The sequence below is a fragment of the Salarias fasciatus genome, chromosome 18, assembly GCF_902148845.1.
Source record: "Salarias fasciatus chromosome 18, fSalaFa1.1, whole genome shotgun sequence".
Lineage (NCBI taxonomy): Eukaryota > Metazoa > Chordata > Actinopteri > Blenniiformes > Blenniidae > Salarias > Salarias fasciatus.
In genome coordinates this window covers 15,226,323-15,253,265 of record NC_043762.1, presented here as the reverse complement: position 1 = coordinate 15,253,265, position 26,943 = coordinate 15,226,323, and the positions used below count along the sequence as shown (strand labels likewise).

General features: G+C 39.4%; 1 protein-coding gene across 1 annotated transcript in view; it reads left to right on the top strand.

Moving 5' to 3' along the window:
- tox (thymocyte selection-associated high mobility group box) overlaps positions 1-26,943 on the top strand; it is a 54,773-nt gene that overhangs the window by 10,766 nt on the left and 17,064 nt on the right. The window contains exons 4-5 of the mRNA XM_030115212.1: positions 16,315-16,380; positions 20,711-20,821. Of these exons, the coding sequence (XP_029971072.1) occupies positions 16,315-16,380; positions 20,711-20,821 (177 nt within the window). The remainder of the gene's footprint in view (positions 1-16,314; positions 16,381-20,710; positions 20,822-26,943) is intronic.

The following is a 26,943-nucleotide window of genomic DNA, read 5'->3' as shown; positions in this document are numbered from 1 at the left end:
GAGAGCGAGAGAGAGAGAGAGAGAGAGAGAGAGAGAGAGAGAGAGATGTTGGGGGTAGGGATGTTGTAGAAGAGAGAGCGTGTAGTGGGGGTGGGGCCACCAAGGTTTGTACTATATTTCTCTGTGTGTCTTTTGATTCACGGCTCTGTCGGCCTGATAGACGAGATCATATTACTGTGTGGGGGAGCAGAGGGAGAGAAAGGAAAAGAAATGGAGGAGTCGAAGTGAGAGAGGCAGGAAGTGGGATTCAAAAAAAAAAGAAGTAATGTAAGAGGAGAGAACAGAACGAAGGAGGGAAGGAGGAACGGTGAGCGAGTGCGCGAGCGAGCAGAGGTGTGTCCTACAGATGTGTTAATCCGAAGATGTTATAACAGTGATGATCTCCGTTTTTCATTTCAATAAATCTCTGCCTAGTTAGGTACTGAAAAGCGACCGTCTCAATATTATTCCCACAATTAAGATTTATGAGGAGCAGTCTAATGTGGATTTGATTCTCTCCGGTGGCATACAATAGCCTTTTGGATGCTCATGGGTTGATTTTGAATCAAATGAATGAAAATGAGAGGATTGTATGAAGATATTGAATTTTATGCGCCAGAAATTATCGTTTCATTGCAGAGATGCATCCGTTTTTTTGCACAAAATAAGTAAATATATTGTGTGTCAACAACATAAAAAAACATTTATTATGATTTTAAGTCCTTGGTTGTGTCGTTGAATTATCTGAGTCAACTGAAAATCATGACAATTTGAGCGAACTGTGGAATTTTGTGGGGGGGTAAAATATTTCAAGGTTTATATAAACCGATGCTTTGAAATAAACCAAAGCCTCTAGTTTTTACATGCACAAAACAGCAACATGGGATATGTTTTGTATGACTTTCAGCATAATGAGGAAACGTCACTGATGACAGCATCTGGTTGCATCAGGAAAATGTTCTCACTGCAACATATATCATTTGGATTTCTGCTGTTTCGACACAGTGATGTGTCATTAAAAGTTTTAACGGTTATGTTTATCCACTCGCAGCACTTAGATGAAGTAGCCTTGGCTGAAGAGGACAGGACTGCAACATGCCTTGAAAACCACAGTTTTTTTTTTTCTCTAACAGATGTGCTTCAGTTACTAAATCACAGCGGATGTGGACCTTGGACTCTGGTGTTAAAGTCCTCTCCATCCACTCTTCTCTTTCTATAACTTGACGAGCTCTGCTGTGCGGAAACACTTAGAGCAACTGTTGGAAATACTAAAGGCAACAGTCACATTTTCAGGAAGTCACACAGGGAGTTTCTGTTATATATCTAATTTGTAAGAGTGGACTTGATTTATCCGTTAGTTGAGAAATATATATACGGGGTCATTTCCACTGATAATTTACAGCTGTTTTCACCACATAAATTAGTGAAAGTATGTAAAGATGTCAATTTAAAAAAATGTAAATGTCATAATCAGAGACAGATGACTTTCATTGTTGTTCTGCGTTGACTGCATTTTATTTATTCTCTTCACCAGATGGCAGAATTATGACTTCTACAACTAACACATACCAGCCACGGCTTGTAACTAATTGAAAATAACTAACTGTATATCTGTCTTAAATATGAAGACGTGAAGATGTGAACATGTGGTATTCTTCACTTTAAAATGCATTTAATACAATATAATAACTGATAATTTTTTGCTAATTGTCACTACCTGTCCCTCTCTGCCTCTTTGAGTTCTGCAAAATAAAAAAATAAAAATAAAATTCACAAATAACAAAATAATTGATTTTTTCCTCCACTAAAAACTATACTCCAAATTACAAGTATGTAGAAATAACTGTACATTTTTGGTTGTGGAGGGACGTGGTTGATGCTTGACATACCAGAATAACTCCCAACAAGATCTGTCTTGAAAACTCAACTGCAAGAGGAAAGGAAAAAAAAAAGTGTTCAGTCTGGGCTGAAGATTGCAGTTTTGTTGTGCAGCCACACACTACGCTGCTCCATACACAACTTGTTATCAGTGGTGGCTTCACGCCATCAAATACAGCTAAAAATCTTTGCCGTGCCCTTTGAAGAATTTGCGTAGCGGCTAGTTATGATTGACGTCGCATGATTTGCAGCGAGACAGATGGCTGCATGTATTTTTATTGCGACGACAATGTGTGCTTGAGGTCAGATTTCGCCGCTTCCTCGGTGGGTCAGTTTGACATCATGTGTCAGAGCTGCTGTTGTTCTGTGCAGCCAGTAGTGTGTTTGTGCTGAGAACATGTTGAGCTCTGGCTGGATGATGGTTCTCATTAAGAGTCTCAGCAGATTGGTGAAAAGTGAGCAAACTCTCCGTTTTCCAAGCCGTGAAATATGTTATTTATAGGGCGAGCTGTCTAAATGAATAATTAAGTTTTCAAACAATATCATACAAGTACAAGCGCAGTGGAGACCAACTTCGATGGGATGAATCAGAGAGAGTAAAAGAGGAAGGAAAGAGGGACAGAAAGAGAGAGAGAGAGAGAGAGAGGGCCTAATGTAAACATAATCATTGTGAAAGCTGGGTGAGGTATTTCTAAAGCAAATAAAGAAGAAGAGAGAACATGGAGGGCACAGAAACGAACAGGAGAATTTAGATCGAAGCACCACGGCGGGGAAATATGTTTTTAGGAAAAAGACATTGTGAAGACACAGAGAAGCAAACCTGATAAACTGAAATATAAATTTAAACTGGCGAAGTGTTTATTTCTTACCACTGTACAAAAGTGGAGTCAAAGTTTCTTGCTTTGTGCAATAATGACCGTGCAATGGAGCTGTACTGTAATAACATCTGTACTGAGGCAAAATTACTTGTAGTTTGTTCACATCTGCTCACATAAAACTCAACATCAATTACAAACTGCCACCATAAAATGAGTAGTACAATTGAAATGCTGCTTTGTGAAGTTTCGCTACCTTTAGTCAGAGTTGGAGAAGAAAGGTTCGCCTGCAGCGCAGTGCAATTCAGTTTTCACAATAACCACCTTCAGTCCTATTTACATGTTAAGGATTGACTCTAAACTGCATCGTTTCACAAAAATCCAGATTCAGACGACGGATACACATGGAAGCTCAAAAACATGCAGAAAATGCCATAACTTGTATTTCAGGCCACTAGCTGGGGCTGATTGACTCGTGCACAGGAGCATTTAGAAAACAATCCGTTTTAAACAGTCTCATATCTTCATGTAGGCCCACTCAAGATCTGCTGAAAGGTGAGTCAGCGCACACTTTCTTGTATAAGCACTGTTAAAATTTAACAGTGTGAACTGCACATGAAGAACTGTAGAAGCCAACATTGTTATTCCTGTAGATCTACTTGGAGATAAGCAGAAACATTCGTATGAGTGTGCACGTGCTGTGCTCCTTGCTTCAGGAAGGTTTGACCGTTTACACAGAGACTGCTGCGTTTTGTAAATGTTGCCACTCTGGAAGATGCTCTGAAGTCACATTTACGTTTTCAAGTGAAAATGGAAAAACATTCGTTGTATTTTGGGTGTCCGTTTATGGGACAACTGTGCTGGGCGTGCATGTGTGTTTGATTTGTAAATGGTAAATGGACTACACTTACATAGCGTTTTTACACTGCATTGACAGAGCCCAAAGTGCTTTACACTGCATTATCACATTCACCCATTCACACACACATTCACACATTTCACATTTCATTGCAAAAACAACCAATATCACCAACTCATGGCCCAAATGCAATGTTTTAAAGATATTGCTGTACAAATGAGAAACTTTTCTGAAGCAGAACCAGAAAAACTGTATGTTTTATCTTGGAAAAACTGTGGTGTAAATGACCCTAAAACTGTTTTTTTTTTTTTGGACACTCAATGCTGTTTTGTGTAAACAAACAGTCAAAAGTTTAACCAAAGTTTACCCCTGTGAAAAGGTTGTGGTGTAAACAGGGTTTTAAAAGCTCTTTTTGTGACAGCAGGTCAACTTACACTTCAGATGTTGCTAAGGGCCTCTCAGGGTTCTGGACATGTCTTCAGCTCACCGCTGTGCGAACAGACACACAGACATGCAATTTACGGTCATCAGTTAACCCAACGACCATGTCTGAACACATAGCGGCAAAGGGAGAACATGAAGACCAACCAGAAGCCTTCTTGCCTCTCAAACACGCAAATCAGCACTTCAGTGTTTCTGAATTTGTTTTTACGCTGACCCGACGGCCCACTCACCTGAACGCCCCCGTGGGAGATGTGTGACAACGGTGAACATGTTTAATTGGCCGGTCTTTGAGCACCTAGAATGTCAAATTTGTGAAATTTCTATGGGTCATAGACTGCAGCCTGATTCAAACATTGGGTCAGTTTCACTGTGAATAGTCTATAAAACATGATTTTATTAGGGCTACATGGTAAAAAATTACAAATTCATCATTATTGCAGTGTTAATACATGTGATACACAAATTGCAAGAGGCCAAATTAGGAAACCTTTACTTTTGGATGTGCTTCCTTCTGGGCAAATGATCAAAAAACATTTTTCAATGTGATATAAATTAAGGGCAAGAGAAAGAACACTGCGATTTAGAAGCAAAAAACCTTTTAGTACCATAACATCAACACGATCTTTGGTTTTAGATTTTTGTATACATTTCAGATAACATCGTTATTGCTATAATAATATTGTTGTTGTATATCTGATATTGTGCAGCCCAAGCATTTACATACATTGCTACAGTCGAGACCCCTGGAAGAAATATCTGATTACTAAGTTTACATCTCTCAAATCCATCAGAAAGAAAATTAATCTTGCAGGTACAGAAACATTCACAGCATGGCAGTTAGTGCATTAATCGCTGGCTTTCAGCCCATAAACTGTAGCAAGACATCTGAATGTGGACTCAAACACAAACACACCGAGGTCTCCAGGCAGGTTGTGTATGAAAGCCCTGTAAGTCACCTTGGCACACAGAATAATAATATCGCACCTTTTCCTTAAGCTGGCTGTATACCTGCAGGGTACACAGTCTTTGTCGTGTTATAATGAATGTGCTCCACGTGAGTTGGCTGACTTTACTCAATGTACATTGTGATTACTGGCAAGTCGCCACGGCATAAACAGGATGATCCTCTCCGCTGTAAAAAAATTAGCACGCACTTCACCGAGCCCTGGTGGCGGTTTACCGTTTTTAAAGAACAAATTTTGTCAGTCAGGATTACAAAAAAGAGGAATTCGTGTGGATTTGTTGGTGCGTTTAGTGTGATGTGTCATGTATGAAGAAGCCAAATGCAAATGTGTTGTGGTAATTGGCGTTTTTATAGCGATGCACAACCTGCTGCAGGAGGACGTCAGCTGCCTTGAATAATTCTTGTTGTGTGCGAGTGCTATATGTGAGGGAGATGAGCAAACACCAGTCTTTAATGAAATGTTTTATTAAAGCACGACTTAGTTTTCTCCCATTTTAATTGCACATTGTCCTAATGATCATAACTCATTACTTCATTTGCAATGTTCCTCTGTTTTCCTCTATTTAACATAGCAGAATGAAACCATGAAATCAAACAGAGGAAGCTCTTCAGAACAATCGTTCATCATCACAAATATATACGGTACATGGATCACCAATTACTGTCTCAGATATCAGCTGATGTCAAGCTTCGGTTTTCAAATGGGAAGATTTGCAGTCCTTTATTGAATGCAAGCATCCACAGGTTACACAAATTTCTCTCCTTCTATGCCTTATCCCATACACCACTCTTCAAAAAGCAAAAACAATTTCATGTTCTGTTTGATCATCTATTAAGATTGTTCCCGTGATAATGTACAGAGCCAAAGAAAGGTGACAAAATAAATAAAAATATTTTCTGTAGCGGTAATGTTTTATTCAAATGGACTACTTTATGGAAAAAAAATTCAGTTTTGGTTTAGAAAATGCACCTTATTTAGTTTTTATTTTAAAAGTTTGTTCAGGTTTCTGTCTTAAAATCTACAGTAATCTTTTACAGTAATGCTATTTAAGATTTGGACAAAACTCAGCTCTACTTCATTATTGTTTCAAAATCCTGTATTTATTTATTAGTCTCTTGTCTCTGTAGCTGCAGTATTGTGATACTTTGCTCTTCAAAAAGATGCGCAGGTCTTCCACAGTTATCTGGTCCTGTGGGTCTTTCCCAGCAGTTTCCTCCGTGTTACGTACTTCCATTGTCCCCCTCCTCCGGTCCTCCAAGCAGCCAAAGTGTCGGCATTTCATCTAATTATCTATCAGAACACAACCAGTCAATCTGTCTGTCCGTCTGTCCAGATTGGCCGTCGTTCTCACGACAGAACATCTCGCCAGACCCCCCTCCGTCCCTCCCCTCCCCAGACGCCGGCTGCTGATTGGGTGACTTTCAGCGCTGTTGCTCGCGCGTTGGTGCGTCTGAACGCGCTTCAGTTGGTGGAGTCGCCGGGACGGAGCGATGAGGGACTCCTGGTTGGTGGAGGGATGCCAACTGGAACAGATGGGCGGAGACAGAGCGCTGCCAGAAGAGACTAATTATCGGGATTTCGTTTCCAAAACAAACATATTGCAATCAAATCGCACACTGAAATCATTGCTGCATTGTGTGTGTGTGTGTGTGTGTGTGTGTGTGTGTGTGTCTAAGTGACAATGACTTGGATCAATTAACTTCTGGTAGAAGAGATTGGATCTGTGCCCGAGGCGTTATCCAGAAACTGTTGCGGCCCCCTTTTTTTTTTTTTTCTTCCTTAGCGGCTTTTGTTCCCAATCAGACAATCATAGCTGTCGTAGTGAAGTGCTAATTACTGTGGATAGATTGAAATAACTTTATCACATTGGAAATTTGTAAACTTGTGCCTGTCATGACCTTGTTTCCTTCTGTTCCCTCAAACTGTCCGCGATTTCAAACGAAACTTTCCTGCTCCTCAGTGATTTATGTGCCGCTTCTATTCAAGCGCATACAATGAGACTCTTCAGATCTTTAACTCAGAATGCTCCCATATAAAACTTATGAAAACATTCGCCAAAAATAAACCTTGAACTTTTTTATTTATTTCTAAAATCTGTTAAAAATGTCACAGCAACGCTTCAAAAGCTGCTTTCATGAAACAGAAATCATCATGTCTGCTCCAATTTACACCATGCTGTTGTATTTCTTATGTCAACGAGTTGCTTTTTCCACATCTAAAAACACAACATACTTTGTACATGAGTCAATGCACAGGTCTGGAACATTTGTAAATTGCAGAGAAAAAAAAATCAGAAGAGGAGATAATTGGTAGTTGGCACTAAAAGGAGCTGTAATAACATTGTCACAGTTTATCAACTGACAATGTGAAAACAGTGTGACAGTGTGAGAGGCGTAACTGATGTGATGAACCTACGGGAAATTCAGATTTAAATCTGCTGCTTCCCTCGGCTTTACGGGCTTTTCTGGTGAGCCCTCAGCTCATTGTTTTTTGCTGGCCGCTGTTTTGATTCACCACTCGATGCTTTCTTGATGTTGTTTTCAGGTGCAGCAGGCAGCTATTTTCAGTCAGAACACTGTACACACTCCGCTCAGCTGCAAGCAGCCAGCAAACGGTTTCTTCCAGGACCTCTGTGTTGGAGTCACAGTTTGTCACATTTTCAGTGCAGCAGAGTAAAACAAACAAACAAAAAAACACATGAAATGAATGAAAGCAGTTAAAAGTCTCCAATTGGTCATAAATGCTACGATGGCCCAGAGTGTTGGTTTGTCTATTTTTGGTATTTGTATCTAAAATAGACTTACTGCCTCACACTGTCCCACAGACATGTTTGATTGTTAAATTAACTGCATGGCAGCATAATGATTATCACTTCATGGCGTCAGACTTGTTTTTTTTTCTGTGATCTGGTGCAGATGTGTTAAATGGTTTTTATTAAAATAGTTTCACACATTCACAGAATGAACACTTTTGAGGTGGAGTTTTTTGATGAGTGTTTTTATCTTGTACCAAAAGTGTAAGGATCTTACACTGTTTGACTGTGATCAAACAGTGACACTGTTTTGACTTTTTCTATCTTCATTATAGAGTCATGGATGGCTGCTTGAGTAAGAATTTACTGGACAGACCCACAAGTCAGCCGGTCCAGTTCAGATCCATCACAGCTCCACATGGCGTTCGATAAAACGAACTGTTGAATCGAGAGTTTGATCAGAAAAGTCACAGGTCTCCTGGTGGCGGCAGCAGACCAGCTCAGCCGTAAAGTCACTACTGGATCATAAAATCGATCCAATAATTTGATTAATGTTAATTTCATGCCACATTATGAACTTGCATTGTCTCAGTGTGATCACTGAGCTTCACTGAGCCTTTAATGGTTTAAATCGCCCCAAGACGTAATTCAGGTCGATGAGACAAAACTCCTCGTGATAAATGTGTTCATGATGCCTCGACAGTATTGCCTTGTCTTTGGGAAAAATACTCTCCAAACACACATGCTCATAAAACTATGATTGTTTTAAGGAGGGGTGAAGATGTCCCTTCACTTTGTACAGTGCATGTGAGTAGACACAAACGTGACGGCCTGGATACAAACCATCCAGATTTACGGTCAGGGTGGATACATTTAGCCAATAAAACCTGGTTTATATTGTTGTCAAGGTGACAGAGATAAAACTGATAAACAATCGCTGAGCTGAACTAGCACAGCTGCGTGAACACACACATAAACACACACATACGTGTCTTCCTTCTCTCCAACTTGGAGGCTGATTTATGACTCCGATGCAGTTTAGTTGAACAAAATCCACTCAGTCCAGCAAGACCAAATAGTTTCACACGCCATGAGTGATAAAAGTGTCTTTTTGACACATTTATTCAAAGATAGCTCCACAACCTCGACGAGATGTCGTGTTTCGAACTGTGACTTTATCTGAAAGGAAGTCGGACAGAAGAACATTTTTTACTGTGCAGTACAGTATTAATGATCGCTGAAGCTCAGGAAAATATCCAGTGTTATCTTTAAATTTCAGTTGATTGAGAAATTCAACTGTCATTCTATCACATGTTTGTTTGTTTTTAAGCTACAAACACATTACTCTTTGCTCATGGTTTAAGGCCTCAATAAATTCATTCACTTTAGTGACAGAGAAGACAATCAGTTATCTGGGAAATGGCATAAAATCACGCTCCTCCCATTTCCATCCTCTGAGTTCACTCTTTATCACTCCCTCTCCCCTGTTTTTATCTTTCTCCATCTCTCATTCAGCACACATTTCATTTCTACACCTCTCCCTCATTTTCCCAGCTCTGCTTTTTCCTTGATATACTGTATTTCTCTCTTTCCCTTTGTCCTTGTCTGTCAACCTAATAGTCTCTCTCTCTCTCTCGCTCTCTCTCTCTCTCATCCCCCTTCTACCCCCTTCCTCCGACCCTGACCCACTTAGCTGGCTGCTTGTTATTCAAACCTTTGCTTTACCCATACAAGTACACACACACACACTCACACGCACACACGCACACACACACGTAAAGAAGCAAAGAGAGTGAACAGCGAAGATGAGAGTGAGAGACAGAGGCATGAGGGGGGAGAGAGAGAGCGAGAGAGAGAGGGTAATTTGGTTTGACTACAAACCTTGCCATCCTCTCTAGTTTCCTGCCTGAAAGCTTTAAGACTGATACTGATTTTTATTCAGCCTCATGTTGATGGTAAATGTAAAAATGAGAGATTTTCTTCACCGGGATAATGAAGGTGAGAGACAAAATCCCCCAAAACATCATTCCACGTTGACACTGCGTTGTGCTAATAACCATGGTTTTTCCTGGCTCTGAGTCAGCCGTCACCTACCGAACCTTAAATTACTTTAAAATGCAAAGGTATATGAAACACAGACACTACTAAGCAGATGCACCCAGCTAGCTTGTGCGCCTACAAGAATACTATTAAATCTCTGTGATCGAAAATATGATGTTTTTTAACGGGTTAATTTTGCTGCTATTGTATCACACCACTTCTCCGGGAAGATCACAGGATTTTCAAACAGGTATGCATCGCAGCAGAGCCCGGCAGCTATTGCACCATCTGTTGCGCTGCACATGTCCATTTTTCTTGGAGAAGAGCCAGCAACTAGTCTGCAAACTGCTAATACTTGCTTACAAAGTGTTTCATATTCTCCCAGAACATGCCTCAGAAATCTGACAGTGCCATCACTGATGATGGTGAAAAGATGGCAGTGTTGCTTTAATTGAGGATACAGGTGGCTGTAAATAGTAATATGACGATAAATGGTGGTTAATTTAGATTAAGTGTGGATTTTTATCAAAATTATTGTTGGATACATCCTTCAAGATTATGTTTTAATCAACTTTACCTCCCCTAAGTGGATACTACTGATACAAAAATAAAGTAGGTCACATTTAAGTTAAAGGAAACGTGCACAATGCTGAGTAATCATATCTAACCCAACATATAAAACGTTTGACGGGAACTGACATCATTCCACTATAACATCATAAATCTTTATTGCTTCATTGAAGGTATGGTTGCAGGGGGGCCGGGGCCGAGCCCAGCTGACGATGCACAAATTAAGAAGACGAAAGTTTACCTGTTCATCATTGAACAATCAGAGAAAATCAGACAGGCAGATTCACTTTCATGCTCTCACATCACATATTTATCTGTTCACTATTGTGACACAATATATATATATATAGTATTTATTGAGCCTGTGACTTTTCTGCTCTATTTTATATTTCTTTATATTTTATTCTTTACCTATTTATGATCTGGTGTCGACTGGACCTCCAGTACTGAATTTCGAGCCATGTGATGTAACTTGTGCTGGTACAACGACAAGAATCCTTGAAATGTCCACAGTACCAAGTCTGATCTTGAATACAGGACATTTTCACCATGATCCTAATCACTGTGGCCCACTCTCATGATAAACAAGGCCAAATTTGCAGAGCTCCCAAGTGATTCTTTTCTTCGGAATAAAAGACTTGGATATGAGGTGCTACCCTCATGTTTATTCCTTACTGAATGCTACCTTGCATGTGCACCAGCACAGAGGAAGAAATGGAAATGTCTGATGAAATTAGGCATTAAGTATTTTTCCACACTTGAGTTGTTCATCAAAACTAGCTTGGAAATGATATTGTATGTAAACTTTTGACTTGATGTTAACATAGTGAAGATTGACACTTCCTATTTTATTTGCTGTCCTTCATTGGAAACGAGTGCCGTTACTGCAGTGAACATTCTTTTGAACTTTGTGTGCAAAGCAGCAGTGACTCATTTTATTATAGCGACACAAACAAACTGTTTCCCCTCATTGAGTCAATGGCTCGGTACATCACAGCTGCGAACCAGCATAATTGTTGTATTTGCTGTAATTATCAAGTTTTTGCTCATCATAAAATAGCAGTTTTCTCTTGATAGAAATGAATGCCTCCTGCATTCATGTGAGTGACAGTCAGTAAAAATACCAGAATAAGTGAATCAGTCTGTGCAGCACTTCCATGTAACTAATTGAAACAAAAGGCAAATAAACATCTGCGTCCTGAGTGTTGCTCTTTACATGTCAGGACACATTTCGACACTTTCAGTGGATTCTGCATCATTTCCACAGAACTTGAGCAATCGTAAATTAAAGTCACTGACAGCTGCTGAATTCTCTCCGCAGAGTATCTGTGTCTGTCCGTCCTTTTGAGTTAATGAAGAGCATAATAGGTTCCACTCTGCCTCTCAGACTGAGCGCCAGCTGAAAAGAAATCATCACTATTTCTCTCCTCTTGCTTTTTTTTTTCCCCTCCTCTGTCCTCATTCTTTCTCATCTCCTCTCCTCTCGGGGTACTTACAGTAAGTTGAGAGCTGCATTTGTCCTTTTGCATCACGCCAGTGCATTAGCCACTTAGCTTACCACCTACAAATCACTGCCAGGATGTTTTTATATCTTGTTTCGGATTTGTTTTGTGTCTTTTCTCGAGCATTAAAGATTCGACTAGGACTTGAATAACAGCCTGCAGTTTTGAAAAATTCAGCTCTTGGAAGGCTGCAGTGTGTGCATGGGATTTTTGAGATAGGGGTATTGGCAGGTCTGTGTTCCGGGTGAACAGGAGGGGCAGGAAAGCCGACTCACACAAAAGCATGCAGCATAAGAAGGGGCGGCTCTCTGGTGTCTGCCTGAATCCGAATCATCAGCCACTCATCAGTAAGTGGAAAGGATGTAACAAGATGTTCGATAAACGAAATTATATCAAACTTGGCATCATCATAAACTCTCTGCTGTGCTGTGCAGTCTGTAAACCAGAGGTGTCAATATGACTCAACTGCTGCAACACCTTCTGAAGATTTAATGAAACTTACACTTTATTGTCTTAACATTAGGCAGTGATAAAACATGTTAACGTCTCAGCAAAACAAGGCTAAACAGAAAATTTTGATTTTCCAGTCGTGGTTCTGCACATGAAACAAAAATCAACTTGGAATAATGAAATGTCAAGACTTAAATGATCATTTCAGTTTTAGAGGTGCGTGGTTTCATTTATGGTCCAGCCATAAACTGTTGTGTTCTAGCAGTATGTGCAGGTTGTGCATTTCTGACTTTTTCCCTTTATGCTGAATTAAAAATCCTTTTTTTTTTTTTTTTTTTTTTTCTGCTTCTGGTGTGTCACAGTTCAACTACGTCTGGTGATAACCTGTGTGGTTACTTTTCGAAGCATTATGTTGCATTCATTTGAGTGTGTTTGTTTTTTTTTTGAATTTGCAGTCTAGCAGGTGGATTTCAGGCTTTGTCGAGGCTTTTCTCCTTGTTATTTTCATTTTGCAACGTGCAAACTGAATGAAAGACTCAAGATCCTTCGGAGATTAGAATATCGCCTTTCTTCACTCCACGTAAAGCGTTAAGAATTAACTGTTAATTCTACAAGTCAACAAACAGTTCGTCACAACATTTTTTTTTTCTTTTTTCTGTTGACTCTGTAAACCTACACCTCATTTGAATAATACCCAACAGCTGGTAAATGGATGGGGCAGCTACACCTGCCTGTCCACCTGTGTGCGTGTGTGTGTGTGTGTGTGTGATCGCTGTATTACCTCTGTTCTGGGAACCTGTATTTGTTTGCGCAGCCATTATGAGCCTGAAAAGCATGTTTCCATGTTGTAAAGTTGAACTAAAGCAAGTAATTGTTGAGTCACTCTCCAGGAAATGAATTGAAGCCACTGAGATGTCCCAAAAAGTCATGGAGACACAACTGTGTGTATTTGTTTACACAAGGCAGTGCTTCTGTCCACCTGTTCAAACGTTTTTCTTGCGTTTGTGTTTGTCAGCTTAGACAATAATTATGTGCCAAGGATTCGATGGATTATTTGCATATGTCCTGTGGATTCAAATATGGATTTGTTTGTTCTTGCGTTTAATGAGTAATAGTCTGCTGAGACGGTTCTGATGTTGTTAAGGCTGACACAGCTCTAGCATGCTCGTGGCATTCCTAGATGATAGAGTCTGTGTCATTTTTGATGAACCTTTAGTTGAAATAAAAATAACTGATATAACATTGGTTGAAGTAAAAAGTAGAATTTTCTGCTTTTGACTTTCGCCCTTGAAGAACTCCAGACATACAATTCTTATATTTCTTGTATTTTAATTTACTAGTTTTTCTTCAAAATGTGACCTCGGAAAAAAAAAAAAAAAAGACGTGGTTGAGGTTGTAAAAGACGCAATTTGAAGAAATGATCATCAACCGAGTCAGATGGAAGTTTCTCTAGGAACCACTGCTGGATTTAACTCCAACTTCTCTCTAATAGTCTTGTTCCTTCAAATACTCATGAAATAAAAAGGGCAGTTCGAACACATTAATTGAAATGTTTTAAATCTAACTACTCATATTATTTCCATTTTATTTAAGAACAACTCTTCAGAAGTTGAAAGGGGAACTTGGTTGCACTCGAGGGTGGAATGTTACCTTCAGTGGAAGCACATTGAAAATGCTGTGCGACACTGCATTCAAAAATTAATAAGCGTCCATACATAATATAACAGTGGACTGAAAGTGACCTTTGTGATATCAAAAGCTGCTTGCAGTCACTTGAAGTGAATGAGGTTTGTATGATCTCGTGGTACGAGCAGCTGTCTTGTGTTTACCTGCCACATACAGAGACTTAAAGCCTTTGTTCTTCACTTTCTGTCGTGAGGGACGAATAAAAGCTAATGAGAAAGAAAGGGTCCCTCAGGAGGAAGTGTGGTGCAGATAAGAGGGAAATTAAGGAAGTAAAAGACCATACTTCACACTAATAGAATGCATTGTGCACTGTTAGGGGATCTAAACACCACTTGTAATCTGTGACTTAGTATAGATAACCAAGGTTTGTGTTTTTTTTTTTTTTTTTGGGGGGGGGGGTTCTCTTAGAAGAAAGCAATAAATAAGAGTTGAGGTCGTCCTGTGTGTCATTATTTAAACCAACCAGCTTGCAGACTTAATTTGCTAAATATTTAAAACTCGAACACCAAAGCTTTCCTGTGTGACAAGGGGTTTGTAATGTTTGGTTTCTTGTTACATTTTTCAGTCACATCCATCTTTTTCTTCGTTCATTTATTCCAGCTTTTGCCTGTTAGGGCCTCTGTGTTTGGTGAAAAGCAGAGTCCACCTTGGACAGAGTCAAAGTCCATCACATGACCTGGGATCACCTGTATAATGTGAAGGTTTAGTTCCAATGTGCCCCAAAGCGCTGCAAAGCATTCTCAATACTGACGCACACTTTAGTTTTGACTGTGACTCAGCAGAACATTTCCTGTTAGATACTAATTGAAACATCTCATTTTCACAGACAGATTTCACTTACAATGATTTTGAACAATAAAACAAAACCGAGACGGCAGTTTTTTTCTATCCTTTTGTTTGTTTTGACATTACCAGTTTATCTTAGTGTCTATTAATCTGTCTCAGCTTCATGACGCAAAGTGCAACAGCTCTTATAAGAGCCGAAACTGAGGTGTTTTTGCTGAATATGCAGGTGTGTGGGTTCTCCTTTGTAAAATTTGGGCTCACAGTTAGAATAAAAAGGCACAGGTTTGAGCTGCATTGGAGCCATGAAAGAGTATCCCAAAAGCTTGTAAAGTTCAAAGTTGACATCAAAGTCAAACCAGTGAACTAGTGTATGTGTTGTATCTATAAAACAGAACAGTTTTCACATAGTAAAGTTAATTGATTTGGCAAGTTATTCAAAAAGATCCTTTCTGAGTATATCCATCCATCCAGCATTCCAAACTCCACACAGAAAAGCTCCAGCCCGAAATCAAACTGGCTCATGCTGCTGAGGTGGGGTGTTTTTTTCACACTCAAGCTTTGGCTTGGTTTACACAACACTTTCTAGTGAAAACAGTGTATTTTCCTGGTTATTTTAGCTGTTGGCTTACATGACAGTGGTGTCTGGCTTCTCCAATAATGTGTACATTTATTACACCACCATCTGAATCACTTGTGGAGACACATTTCTGATATACAACAGGTACTGAGGGGTCAACAACACAATGAATACAGTCTGCTGGTTGGCCAACTCGTGGCCTAGCAGGCAAACTACAGTATTTTTCGAGTTTCTGTGTGTAAACAGATTGTATTTTTCAAAACATGCCTGCTGAAATACTGTATTATGCACATGATTATTGTTTTGATAGTATTTTAACGATCGAAGAGAGTAACAGCGTTTTGAGCATGTGGCACTCGGTGGATGCGAGACATGCATTGCACAACAAAATGCTGCACGGATAGGAAGCAGCTACGAGAAAGACGCGGCCAATCTCATGTCAACACTTCATATTTCATTTCATTCTTTAAAACATGGTGGCGACAAAATAGAAATCAGAGACACAAAAGCACACTTTGAAAGTGGGGTTCCATTAAGTGAAGTGTTTGGTAATGTCAAGTGTGTTTTTCATATTTTCTCAGCATGCAACATAAATACATGTTTTCCGTGTACTGCATGTCGAGTGTTTATTCCTCATCTGTATTGTTGTTATGAAGTGATTTGTCAACAAAGTTTCTGTGAATATTAACCCGCCTATTGATGCCTCTGTGCTTTTTGTAAATATTGTAAACTTTTATTAGGCTCCTTGAAAATTTATGTAAAATCTGCTTATCTCTGCCTCTGTGACTGACACGGACAATGAGACAGCTGAAGTCTGTTTACGACCCTCTCTCAGGCCACTATCAGGATTTTCAGTGTCTGAGGAAGATGGCAGACTGATAGCAGACAGGCTGCTTGCCAGTAATCTGTTACCTCCATCTCCACTTATTGTCTCCTCGCTGGCCGTAGTGTTTGCCGTGTTTGATTATAGTGTGTTGACATTGTTGCTCTTGCGCTTTTTGTTCTCTCCAGCTGGACGGGGACACCATGTTCCTGGGTATGCCAGAAGCAGGCCTCGACTTCGCTTCAGCCAATCAGGTTAGTGTTTATAAAGTTGTGTATGTGTGTGTGTTTCCTAGTTTGAAATTGCTTTGTGCCATTTTCTAAATTGCTTGTGAAAGGCATTCTCTGTGTTGTCAAAACAGATAATGTTGTAAAAGTCTGATGTGAAACTGTCAAATACAGTAAAGACTGATTGATGTTGTACTTGCATTTCATTTTTAAAATCTCCATCCGTCCGTTTTCTGTACAACGAACAGGGCTAACAAAGGGAGAACATGCAAACTCTACATACAAATGCCCCTAAACCCAAGAAGGATTTGAACCGGAGTCCTCTTTGACATGAGGCAAGAGTGCCAACCACTCATATGCTTTATTGTATTTGATACAAGCTTGTGATTCTGCTTTAAAATGATGTCTTCTTTACACAAAATATCTCCGACAACTGTACTGTGAAGGTTAGCTAAAAAAAAGAAACAGTAAATGTTGCCATACTCCGTTTTAATCAAATGTTTATCAAAAGACTTTTGAGCACTTCTTTCCCCCTTAGATGAATAAAGTATTTTCTACTCTAATAAAAATCTGTAAAAAAAAATAAATAAATAAAAAGGAAAATAAGTCAGTCGTGAACAGTTGTATAGGGCTTAAGCTGCAGCTGCATGGAAATAACATGTCAATGAAACAATTGGCAGAAAATGAGTCATAATTTTTTCCAGATAAAAACATGTTGAAATTTCTTTCCATCTTTTTTTTTTTTTTTTTTAACAACAAATTGAGAATATGCTGTTTTTATTGTGCATAATTTCTTTGAAATCAATCTCTCACTATCAGTTTGTTCAAGTAACTTTCTAAAGAAAAGATGATGGGGTGTATTTTTAAAACCCCCTCTTAGAAAAGTCAGCTGATTAGCTAAAGAAAGCTATTTCTCTATCTTATCAATAATATACTTGATTTGTTGCCTCAGCTTGCCCTGCAGTTGAATGGAAAATCCGCAGCACTCAGTGTTATCTACAGGTTAAGAATGTATTTGTCATGTAACTGATATGCTTTCAGAGATGATATTGTGCAGCTGCGGTTTAAGCAGGTGTCCCTTAAATGCTTCACACGCAGGAACAGTCAAGCCTGTGATCCACTCTGCAGACAGCTGTGTGACCAAAATGCCTTTGAAAAGAGTCGAAAAAATGCATTTTAACATAAATTGTTATACCATAACGCTGACTGACTTCATCTGCCGTTTGAGCCTTCGTATGAAATACGCAGATGACAGACTGGCAGAGGGAGAACAATGGATATTTCCCGGTAGGAACATTGCATTCTCTGCATAAAGTGACATCTCGCTTTAAGAGTATAGCTGACATGTATGTACAGCTGTCCTGTTATGTCACCCCAGTGCAATGTCCAACATAGTAAAGATCAGCTGTTATCACATTACTTAGCAACAGCACTCCACAGTAAACACTGTTTTTATATGGCTGTGGGTGTAACTACATCCAGAACGAGTTTCCAGAGGCCTGGTAAAGTCTCCAGAGAACTAGATGTGTTTGTTAGCACAGAATTACCGCACCACCAAGCCAAGTTCATATTAATAAGAGGCACTACAACAGATACATTATTCATGGAGTACAATATAGAGAATATTGTGTGGTAAAGAAATGTATGATTTGATGTTTTATTCATACTGTGGCTCCATAAGAAGATGGGGAGTGGTGTGTAGAATAAGAATTTATGGCTTTATTATCGATGCACCGTTGTGTCCATAAAGTCAGAGGTTGTTGTGATGAATGTGACCAATATCTGTCCGGTCTGACCCTCATCTTTGTCATTTTTGAATTGTTAATGGCGTGGCAGAGACGACGCGCCGTTAAAGCAGAAACAGAGAAGGGAAACCGCTGCTCCGAAAGCTTCGGTGGAACAACACCTATGTGTGGTTGTAGTTTATAAGCCCAGAGACGGGGGTTTCACACATTTCAGCTCATAATGACACTTTCCGGAGTAATCAAGTATCGGTTCTGACAAATCGTTTTTTTCCGTTATTAACAAACAGTTTCACTCTCCATTAGAGAAATTTATCTGTCTGTGTTAATCCTGTACGGGCTTTATATTGGTTACTTTAACGTATAGGACAGGTTTCCCTTGAAAAGGTTTGCAAACTTTAAAGTTGCTTCTGGGTAAAATTGTGAAAAATATATATTTCAAAGAGGCTCAGGATGAAATTTTGAAAAATAATTGTCTAATATGAACAAAACCTACACTTACACCTTGAGCTGCTTAAATAAATTGAAAAATGCCGTTCACTAAATCAAATCAAAGAACTATGTTTTCCTCAAATGGGTCATTTAAAATCACATAGAGCAGGCAGTGCAACAATCACAAAACAGTAACAAGCTGTACAGCTGTATCATATTGTAAATTAATAAATAAATAAATCAACACTGAAATGCCACTAACACATAAATGTGAATGTTAGTAAAGTTAGTAATGCAGTAACATTAACAGCTGAATATTTGCTAGGAGGTGGGTAACAATAGATGAAATGTTGGAAATGACTAAATATTCCCAGTTTACAGACTCTCAAAGAAAAAGACGGTACTGTGGCTTTTCTCATTTCTGTCACTGGCTGAACTAATTTTCTGCTCACACTTTGATGTTGAGAGTCGGCAGAAGCACTAGTTTGATGTTGAGAGTCGGCAGAACCACAAACTAGTGATCAGCTTGGTTTGGCAATGCATAAATGTGCATTCAAACAAAAAGATCCTGCTCTCATACAGTCTGAGAAGCAATAACATAACTGGTGATAAATGGTGACTTCCATTTAACAATCTGTTTATTCTGCTGCTTATAAAAAAAAAGACTAATTTCTTGATTAAACTATTTTATTTAAGACCAGAAAAATGAGTTCTTCTTGAAGATTATTATTTTTTTTTTTTTTTTTAATTCAGTGCAGGTGTATTCAGCAGGCTCAACGTATCGCATTGTTTTCCTGAAAGTTAAGTGGGAGCAGATCTTAAGAGTTGTGTGTTTTCAGCCCGGGTGGGATCACAGTGTCTCCGGGTAAATGCTATCAAACTGGAGCGTAGCGAGCATGTAAGCAGCACTGTTCGCTCTGTGCAAGTGTGTATCCAAACCATACTTTACTTTCATTTTCCTGATGATCAACAGCAAGTTTCATGTGAGTGGACATCTCCTCAATTTCCCAATTTGCTCCTATAAAGCTGCAGTCACATGACGACCATGACTAGTGCTGGTTTAGCAGCCGCTACATGAAGCAGCACTGATTGGTTTCACTCATTTTTCTTGTGCTGATTGTAACGAGGGACTTTAATCAGTTAATTGTGCGTATCCTAAATAATTGTTAATTGTTGTTATTTGGAATTCTCTCCATTTATCTCTTATTTATGAATGTGTAAGTGCTTCAAAAGCAAAAAAATGAATTGATAACAATTGTCATAATTTATCGCCATCGTTTTGTAGAACATAGAATAAGTCGATTAAACATATGAATCATTGAAAAATTGCATACACCAGCATAAACATCAATCACTTTAATCTCCAAAACACTGAGATTTTAATACATGCCTTTTTGAACCACTTGATAAATAGTTGTTTTACCATCATGAGCCATAGTTTCAGCTAGGTGTTGGATTTTGAAAGTTTTGCAGTGAAGTCACTGATAAGTATTTATTTATTTTTGACATACATGCTTCTCTTTTTAATTGTGAGCACAAAGACCAGTGAGCGTCCTCCACGAATGATCCAGCTGTACTTTCCGATGCGATCTGCCCAGACAGACAGCTGCTCGGTGGACGTTCTTCCAGGTGTCGTTCAACATAATTTAACATGCAGACTTTAAAAAAATAGTGCGACGACTGCCACACCGACTCATTACTCTTCCGCTAAGTGACTCGTCTGTTGGTGACAGTTGTGTCAGTGATGTTTTCATGTTTGTCTTTCTTCGCTCATTGCAGCTGTACAGCACTCAATGTAACCTTTTCTTATCAGGGTCGAGCTGTGAAGGAAACAAACAAGCTATTTATTTACAGCCTCTATCTCTGTCTCACTAGCTCCTTCTCCTCTTTCTGCACTCTGTTTTTTTTTTTTTTTTTTTTTTTTCTCTCACCTCGGAGCTGCTCATTGGTGTAACAGTAAAAATGTTTTCCGTGCATGAAGATCAAACTTCACTTGGACCCATGTGGGAGATTGTGCATGTGTGACTGACTGTGGAGAATCTCCTTCTCTTTCCTTTCTCTTTCCCTTCCTCCCTCTTTCTTTGTCCTTGCTCTTCTTCGTGACCTCTCCGTTGGACCTCTGACCTCCTTCTGCCCTCTGGGCCCATTTGAATCTTTGTTTGTCTTTGTGATTCTTCCCACAGTTTCGTGTGCCACAGCCCCCTCACCCCCTCAGCAAGGTGACGCCCCCCAACCCACCCTCACAGCACTGGAGGAGGGAAACGCCAATGGCTGACACTCACCGCCTGCCCTGGGTGAGCACACACACATCGTGTTTTAAAATGTTTTTGTCTCATTGCATTGACTTAAATTAATTACCTGTTGATCTGCTCTCATCAGGAACAATTTTCCTATATTTTAGTCCGCATGGTGGCGTGAATCCTCATGAGTCGGTGCGCAATTAGGCTGGCGTTCCCTCCAGTGTAGAAGAGCGAGAATACACACACCGAGAAGATTTTAAGAGAGTAAACTTCAAAGTTAGCAAGTCTAAAGTACACACTGCGTCTGAGCAAACTGAGAGACTCTGACAGCAGACTGCAATACATGGAGGATGTGTAACGTCTTCTAAAAACTAAATCAATCGGGAACAGACTTGTTGAGTATCTGTGACAACAGTGACGGGTTTGAACTTGTCATTTGGATGAAATATTTCGGGCTTGTGGCCGAGAGGAAGCCACATTTTCTTTTTCCATCAGAAATGCATGATAACCGCACAAGTCCATCTCAGCTAGCAGTGAGTGCTCCTTGTATTTCCCAGCCAACGAAACGTCGGGACGTGTAGTAACTGAATTCGTCACAGAATGCATGCTCAAGCCCGAAAGAGATGACTAAACACATGCGTCACTTCACTACTGATTCATTTGTCATAGACTTTGCTAAGAGATCTATATTATCATTGTTTAAAGATAATGGGAATCAACACCTTATTAAATGACGTGGAATCGATGTTGATATTTCTAGCTGGTTTGCCAAGTCTGTAATGGCAAGAGAAACCATTTAGCATAAAGGATGAAAGCAATGTTTGGATTTAAAACGCATTAAGACTCAAATCCATAAACCTGTGTAGATTAACAAAGATTAAATATTTAATGTCCTTCATATCAGAAGAGCACATGTATCTACTGGCTTAATATGTTCAACGTTGGTATGAAAACTGACCAGAGGACTCTGTCAGGAAGCTTTTCAGGCTTCCGATGGCAAATTCACCAACAACTGCACCACTTATAGGAAAAGACATTAACAACAGCAATGGTTAAGACCGACAGCTGTCGACTTATTTATGTACAGCATGTACAGGCAAAGAATATGTAATCCTCTCAGGGGTGAAAGTGTGCTAACTGCTGGCAAAGATTAATACACACACACTTCTTTTCCTCTAGTTTAGTGGTCATGTAACACAGTGGAAAAATCATCTTGAAATGATTGTAACAGAAAAACCAGAGATATGCCCTTTCTTTTCTTTTCATACATTATTCTTCCTTTCGATAAAGCTCTACGGCTTTAGTCCCATCAGTCGGACATTTATCAAATTATCTGAATGCCCAGAAGTCTTTCTATATCCATCGCAGACTGATGTGTGTTCTTGCTTGGAGCTTCTGTCCAGCACTGTCATCTAGTGGCCCCAAGCCGGGCGACTTGGCCAGTAAATCTGGGATGTTATCGATTAATTCAGATTAAAGAAGATGAATGGGTGTTGAGTGCAAAAAGTTGTTCTTTTTTTTTTTTTTTTTTTTAATTTCTCCCCATTTTCAAGTGAATAATGTATTTAAATGCATTTCATTTCTGTAGAGGCTCCTAACATCCTGTTTTCACATCCTGTACGTTACCGAGTTCTGCTGTCCTGCATTAACATACAGTATCTTGCTGTGATTGTACATGCCAACAGTGCGGTAAGATTTTGCCAGGAAAATTGATATCCCAGCTACCATTTGCAAAGAATGACTCTCTGCACAGTAATAAGTGTGTAACAAGATTGTTGCATTGGTTGTGAAAGAGCTTTCTGCTGGTGACGAACCTTTGCTTTGCATCATGCACTTTCTATTCGGTATGAGCAGAAACCACAGCAGTCTTTCACTTTAAATTTACTTAGCTGCTGCATCACAAGAATACAATCAGAATTAAAAACCTCTGAATGCATCTCCTCTAAATGCCATTTTGCTTTCATGTCCTTTCATAATTGAGTCCTGCATCATATGAAAGAGGTTTGTTGTTTATTATTAGATACTTTGACCTTGACCTAAGGTTTTGCCTCTCTTTCATGTGCACAGCAAACACTGAAATCAAACAGCACCAAGAGCTTTGTTTTTCCACTTATTTTCCTCTCAACGCGGTTTACTCTTTATTAAATTTTATTTCAGGATCTGAATTCCATGTGATGCTTACAAAAACCTGAGCAACATTCAGCGTCGTATTTCTCTTCACATGCTTCAGTTTGTTCAATACGGTTGTACAGTTACTTCAACACATCAGTGAATTAATATGAATTTTGCAAGTAGATGATATACAGGGGCTTTAAATATGAAATATTTGAACTGTTGTTCTTACTCACATACATGGCCCCAGAGACATGAACGCTACTTTCACATGATTATGGTGAGAGATTAAAATTATTGCACTGGTTTTATGCCTCTTTGTCTCTCAAACAAGGGAAAAACTTCAATCAGCATTATTAGTGATGAAAATAGACTGGGAGAAATGTCAGCTAGGTATTCATCGCGCGCGTGCGCACACACACACGGTGCCTTGTGTGTTTAAATGGAGCTCTCAAAGGCCACTTTTGCAGTAATTTGTGTCTGTCTGTTTGTCTGTCTCTCTCTTGGGGGTAATAATCCTTGAATCAATTTAAAATGTCAGTTTCTTGAGAGAAGGACTGTACTTAAATTGAAAGAAGATTTACGTGGTCATTGCAGCTGTAGTGCAAATCATTGTTACTGTGGAATATCTTCAGCTACTGGATGCGAAAACTTTCTCCTCACGACACAAGACATCACATCAAATTATTATTTAATACCATTTTACATGTGATTCACCTGTACTTGTTATTACATACAGTTTTTGTTCAGTAAAAGTTGTCCTAGGTCACACATTTCTCAGATCCAAATGTGATTTTTCTCCGTTTTCTTTGAAATGAACACAGAGTTGTGAAAAATGCCTTTGTAATGTGAACACAACATGTGTGAAAGAACTTAATCCTGACTACATTAGCCTGCTCCTTGTGCACTGGAAGCTTCTAGAAGAGACTATTGTACCGACATGAATGGAAGAGCAGAGAGAGGGAAGTAATTTATGCAGAAGTTGAAGAAATGATCGAGAAGAGTGAGGGAGAGAAACAGACAGACAGACAGACAACAGACACACAGTATAATTTATGCAGACCTCTGAGCTCCAACACGACACTACCTCTGAGAGTGAGTGCACGAAAACGACTGGAGGACAAGTTGGTTTATCAGCAGCAGATAAACACGGTGCTGCAAGTGTGCTGTTTTTTTGCACATGGTAAGACGTTCAAGGCTGAAAACACTCGGTGCACTCTCACCTCGTAACGCACGCCCTTCAATGCGGTTGATTGACTTGCCCTGAAATCCTGGTGTCATCTGCACATAATGTGGTGATTAATAATCAGATATGTCCAAAAGCACACACATCAATGACCTCTCTGTGTTGGATTCATGTAATTGATCCCAAAGCACATAGTTGCTACATTAGGAGTTTAATGAAATGCATATTTAATGAATCTCTCCAGTTCAAGTGTGGTTGGGCGGCTGCTTTGTTTTTTTTATTTTTTTGGAGTGGAGACTCCTCCCACAGTGCAAAAACATGTATATGAGGTTAATGGGTGTCTTCAAATGGCCCCTTGGTGTGAATGTAAGTGTTTGAGGATTAGCAGGCTAATTTTTAAAAATATTTTCTGCTGAGGTCTGCTCCAGCACCCTCGCATCTCTGAATTGGATAAAGCAGAACAGAAGATGGACGGATGGATGGATTATAGATACACATCGCAGGCATTGGCTCAGATTTTGTCACACTGATGTTGATGCAGTTTGTGATCATTCATAACACAGAAATAATATCATTGGCACATTTTCAAAATGCAAGTATTTCTTCAACTGCTTGAAAGTGTTTGAATGTGCCACATTAATAATATATGCTTATGACAGACCACATTCAACACTATGTAATATTTCTGTGATTTATTTTAAATTTTGCCACATATTTGTATGAGAAAATCTTCGGTTATGGTATCAGTCAGAGATGGAAAGCATAGTTGATAGTTTTCTCAGGATTTCAGGTGAAAGGAAAAGCTACTACTTTTCACTTGGTGAGACCATGTGGTGTTTACTTAATGGGGTCATTGGAAAAAGCAAACTTTGAAAGATGTCTTTAGATTCCTAACGGGCTGGCGTTCACTCAATCAAACAATTACACAGCATTATGCTGTTAGAAATGCTTCAGCTTCAGCTCAGACTTGCCGAGTTTATTGAGATGTGTATTGAAATGTCTGAGAGAAAGATACGGACCGACCACCATGCATGGTGATGAAAACACGTCATCCAGTGCAGCGCTGTGGCTTTACTGACATGCCTTTAATAGTTTTATTGCAACATTGGAGCCAGATGGCAAAAAGAACCACATAAACAAGTTTTGTGTGTGTGTGCGTGTGTGTGTGCAGAATGCTGGGAGCTTGCTGAAGAGGCTGCAGAGCTTATCACAAGGTCAAAATAAGATGAATCAGGGTCACAGTATTTATAAAGTACTTGTTTTCTGTGGGCTGTTTAGTCTTCACAGCATTGTTGGCTAAATAAAAACTATAGGCTGTTATCTTTGTTTTAAAACTTGCATATGCTTAAATTAGAATATCATTACAAAGAGTTTAGTCGCTCGTGGTCTTTCTGTCAGCGTTTGGGTGACCCACAAAATTACAGTTTACCTCTGATTTAACTCGCATCCATAAAAATGAACAAAAGGAAAGAGGGTAATTGCAGTGTTTCCCTTCAGTTAAAGATTATATGCATATTCCTGATTGTACATTACGTGTGTGAGTTTCCCACATCCTATTTTAAAATAGTAAATCTGTGAGCCAGAGTCGTGGTTTTTTTTTTTTTTTTCGCAGTGGCTTTGAATTACTTAGAGAATTTAAATATATAACGTAACGCAGCCCCTAACTCGTCACTTAGCTCACAAGTCATGCAAGTTATAACTCACCAGCGCACGCGGGCGTGTGATAGGACAGCAAAGAGTTACACAGAGTGAAAGAGTGAGAGATGAAAGAGAAATCGAGGGGGAGATTAGGGGAACGAGAGAGCAAAAGAGGGTTGGAAGAAGGATGGTGAGAGATGAAGAGCAAAAGAGTACGAGATGGAGAGACTGGTGTGGCTAGCCAAGCAGAAAAGGCTGTCAGTCTCTATAAAAGATCTCCTCTGTCAGATTAGTATGAGAAGGCTTCTCTAACACTGCCTCTCTCTCTCTCTCTTTTCACTCTCGTGTCTCTCACTCCTCTCTCGCATGATTCTCTCACTCCATTTCCCTCTTCATGTCTTCCTTTTATGTGTCTTTACTCTCAGAATAATTTGTTATGGTATACAGGGACTGCTGCTGGTTCTCCTTTTTTGCATGTCAGATTAGCACTGATGTATTTTTACATACAAAGATCTGCCTGTGTCTATTCTCTCAGGCGAAATGGGCTTGTACATATAAATTACTGTATTGTTCTGCTGCTGAATGAGCGAGCATTTGTTCTCGAGGCTTTCTTTCAAGACTGGGAATATCATTAGTGATAATTAGTCTGTGATAGGAGCTCTTGCTGAGGAAGAATGACTACATGACACAACACAGAGCTGCAGTTCAGACTGAATTCAGCTCTCCAAGGTAACTAGAATGGGCAGTTTTTCTAATCTCACCCATCTATTAACTGTGACAGTAATGTCTCCTGACACTTTGGGCTCCTATAGCCCCCCTATACAATTCTTATTGATTTTCTACAAGTTGTCACACCGCTGATAACAACATTGCTCATCCACCTAAGTTTTTACATGCTGTGCATATCAACATGTGACGGCTTCCTCAAACTTGTTTCTTCGCAAGATCAATTAACAGGAAAATGCTTGACTTTGTTAGTGTGATGAAATTTGCGTACACCTTAGATATAAGACTGTGAATATAGGACTGAGCAGATGTGATCATTGTGGGGGACAACAAACATGCCAAGATTATAATAACATTATGACTTCTGTAATTATGTGTTTCTAAAAAAGAAAAAGAAAAAGAAATGTATTAATCAACATGCGTGCATTTGAATTTTTTCATCTTTCATGCACTAGGTGCATTAGACTGCTGAAGCAGCCTCAGTGTGCTTCACATGATCAGTCGTCTCCATTCT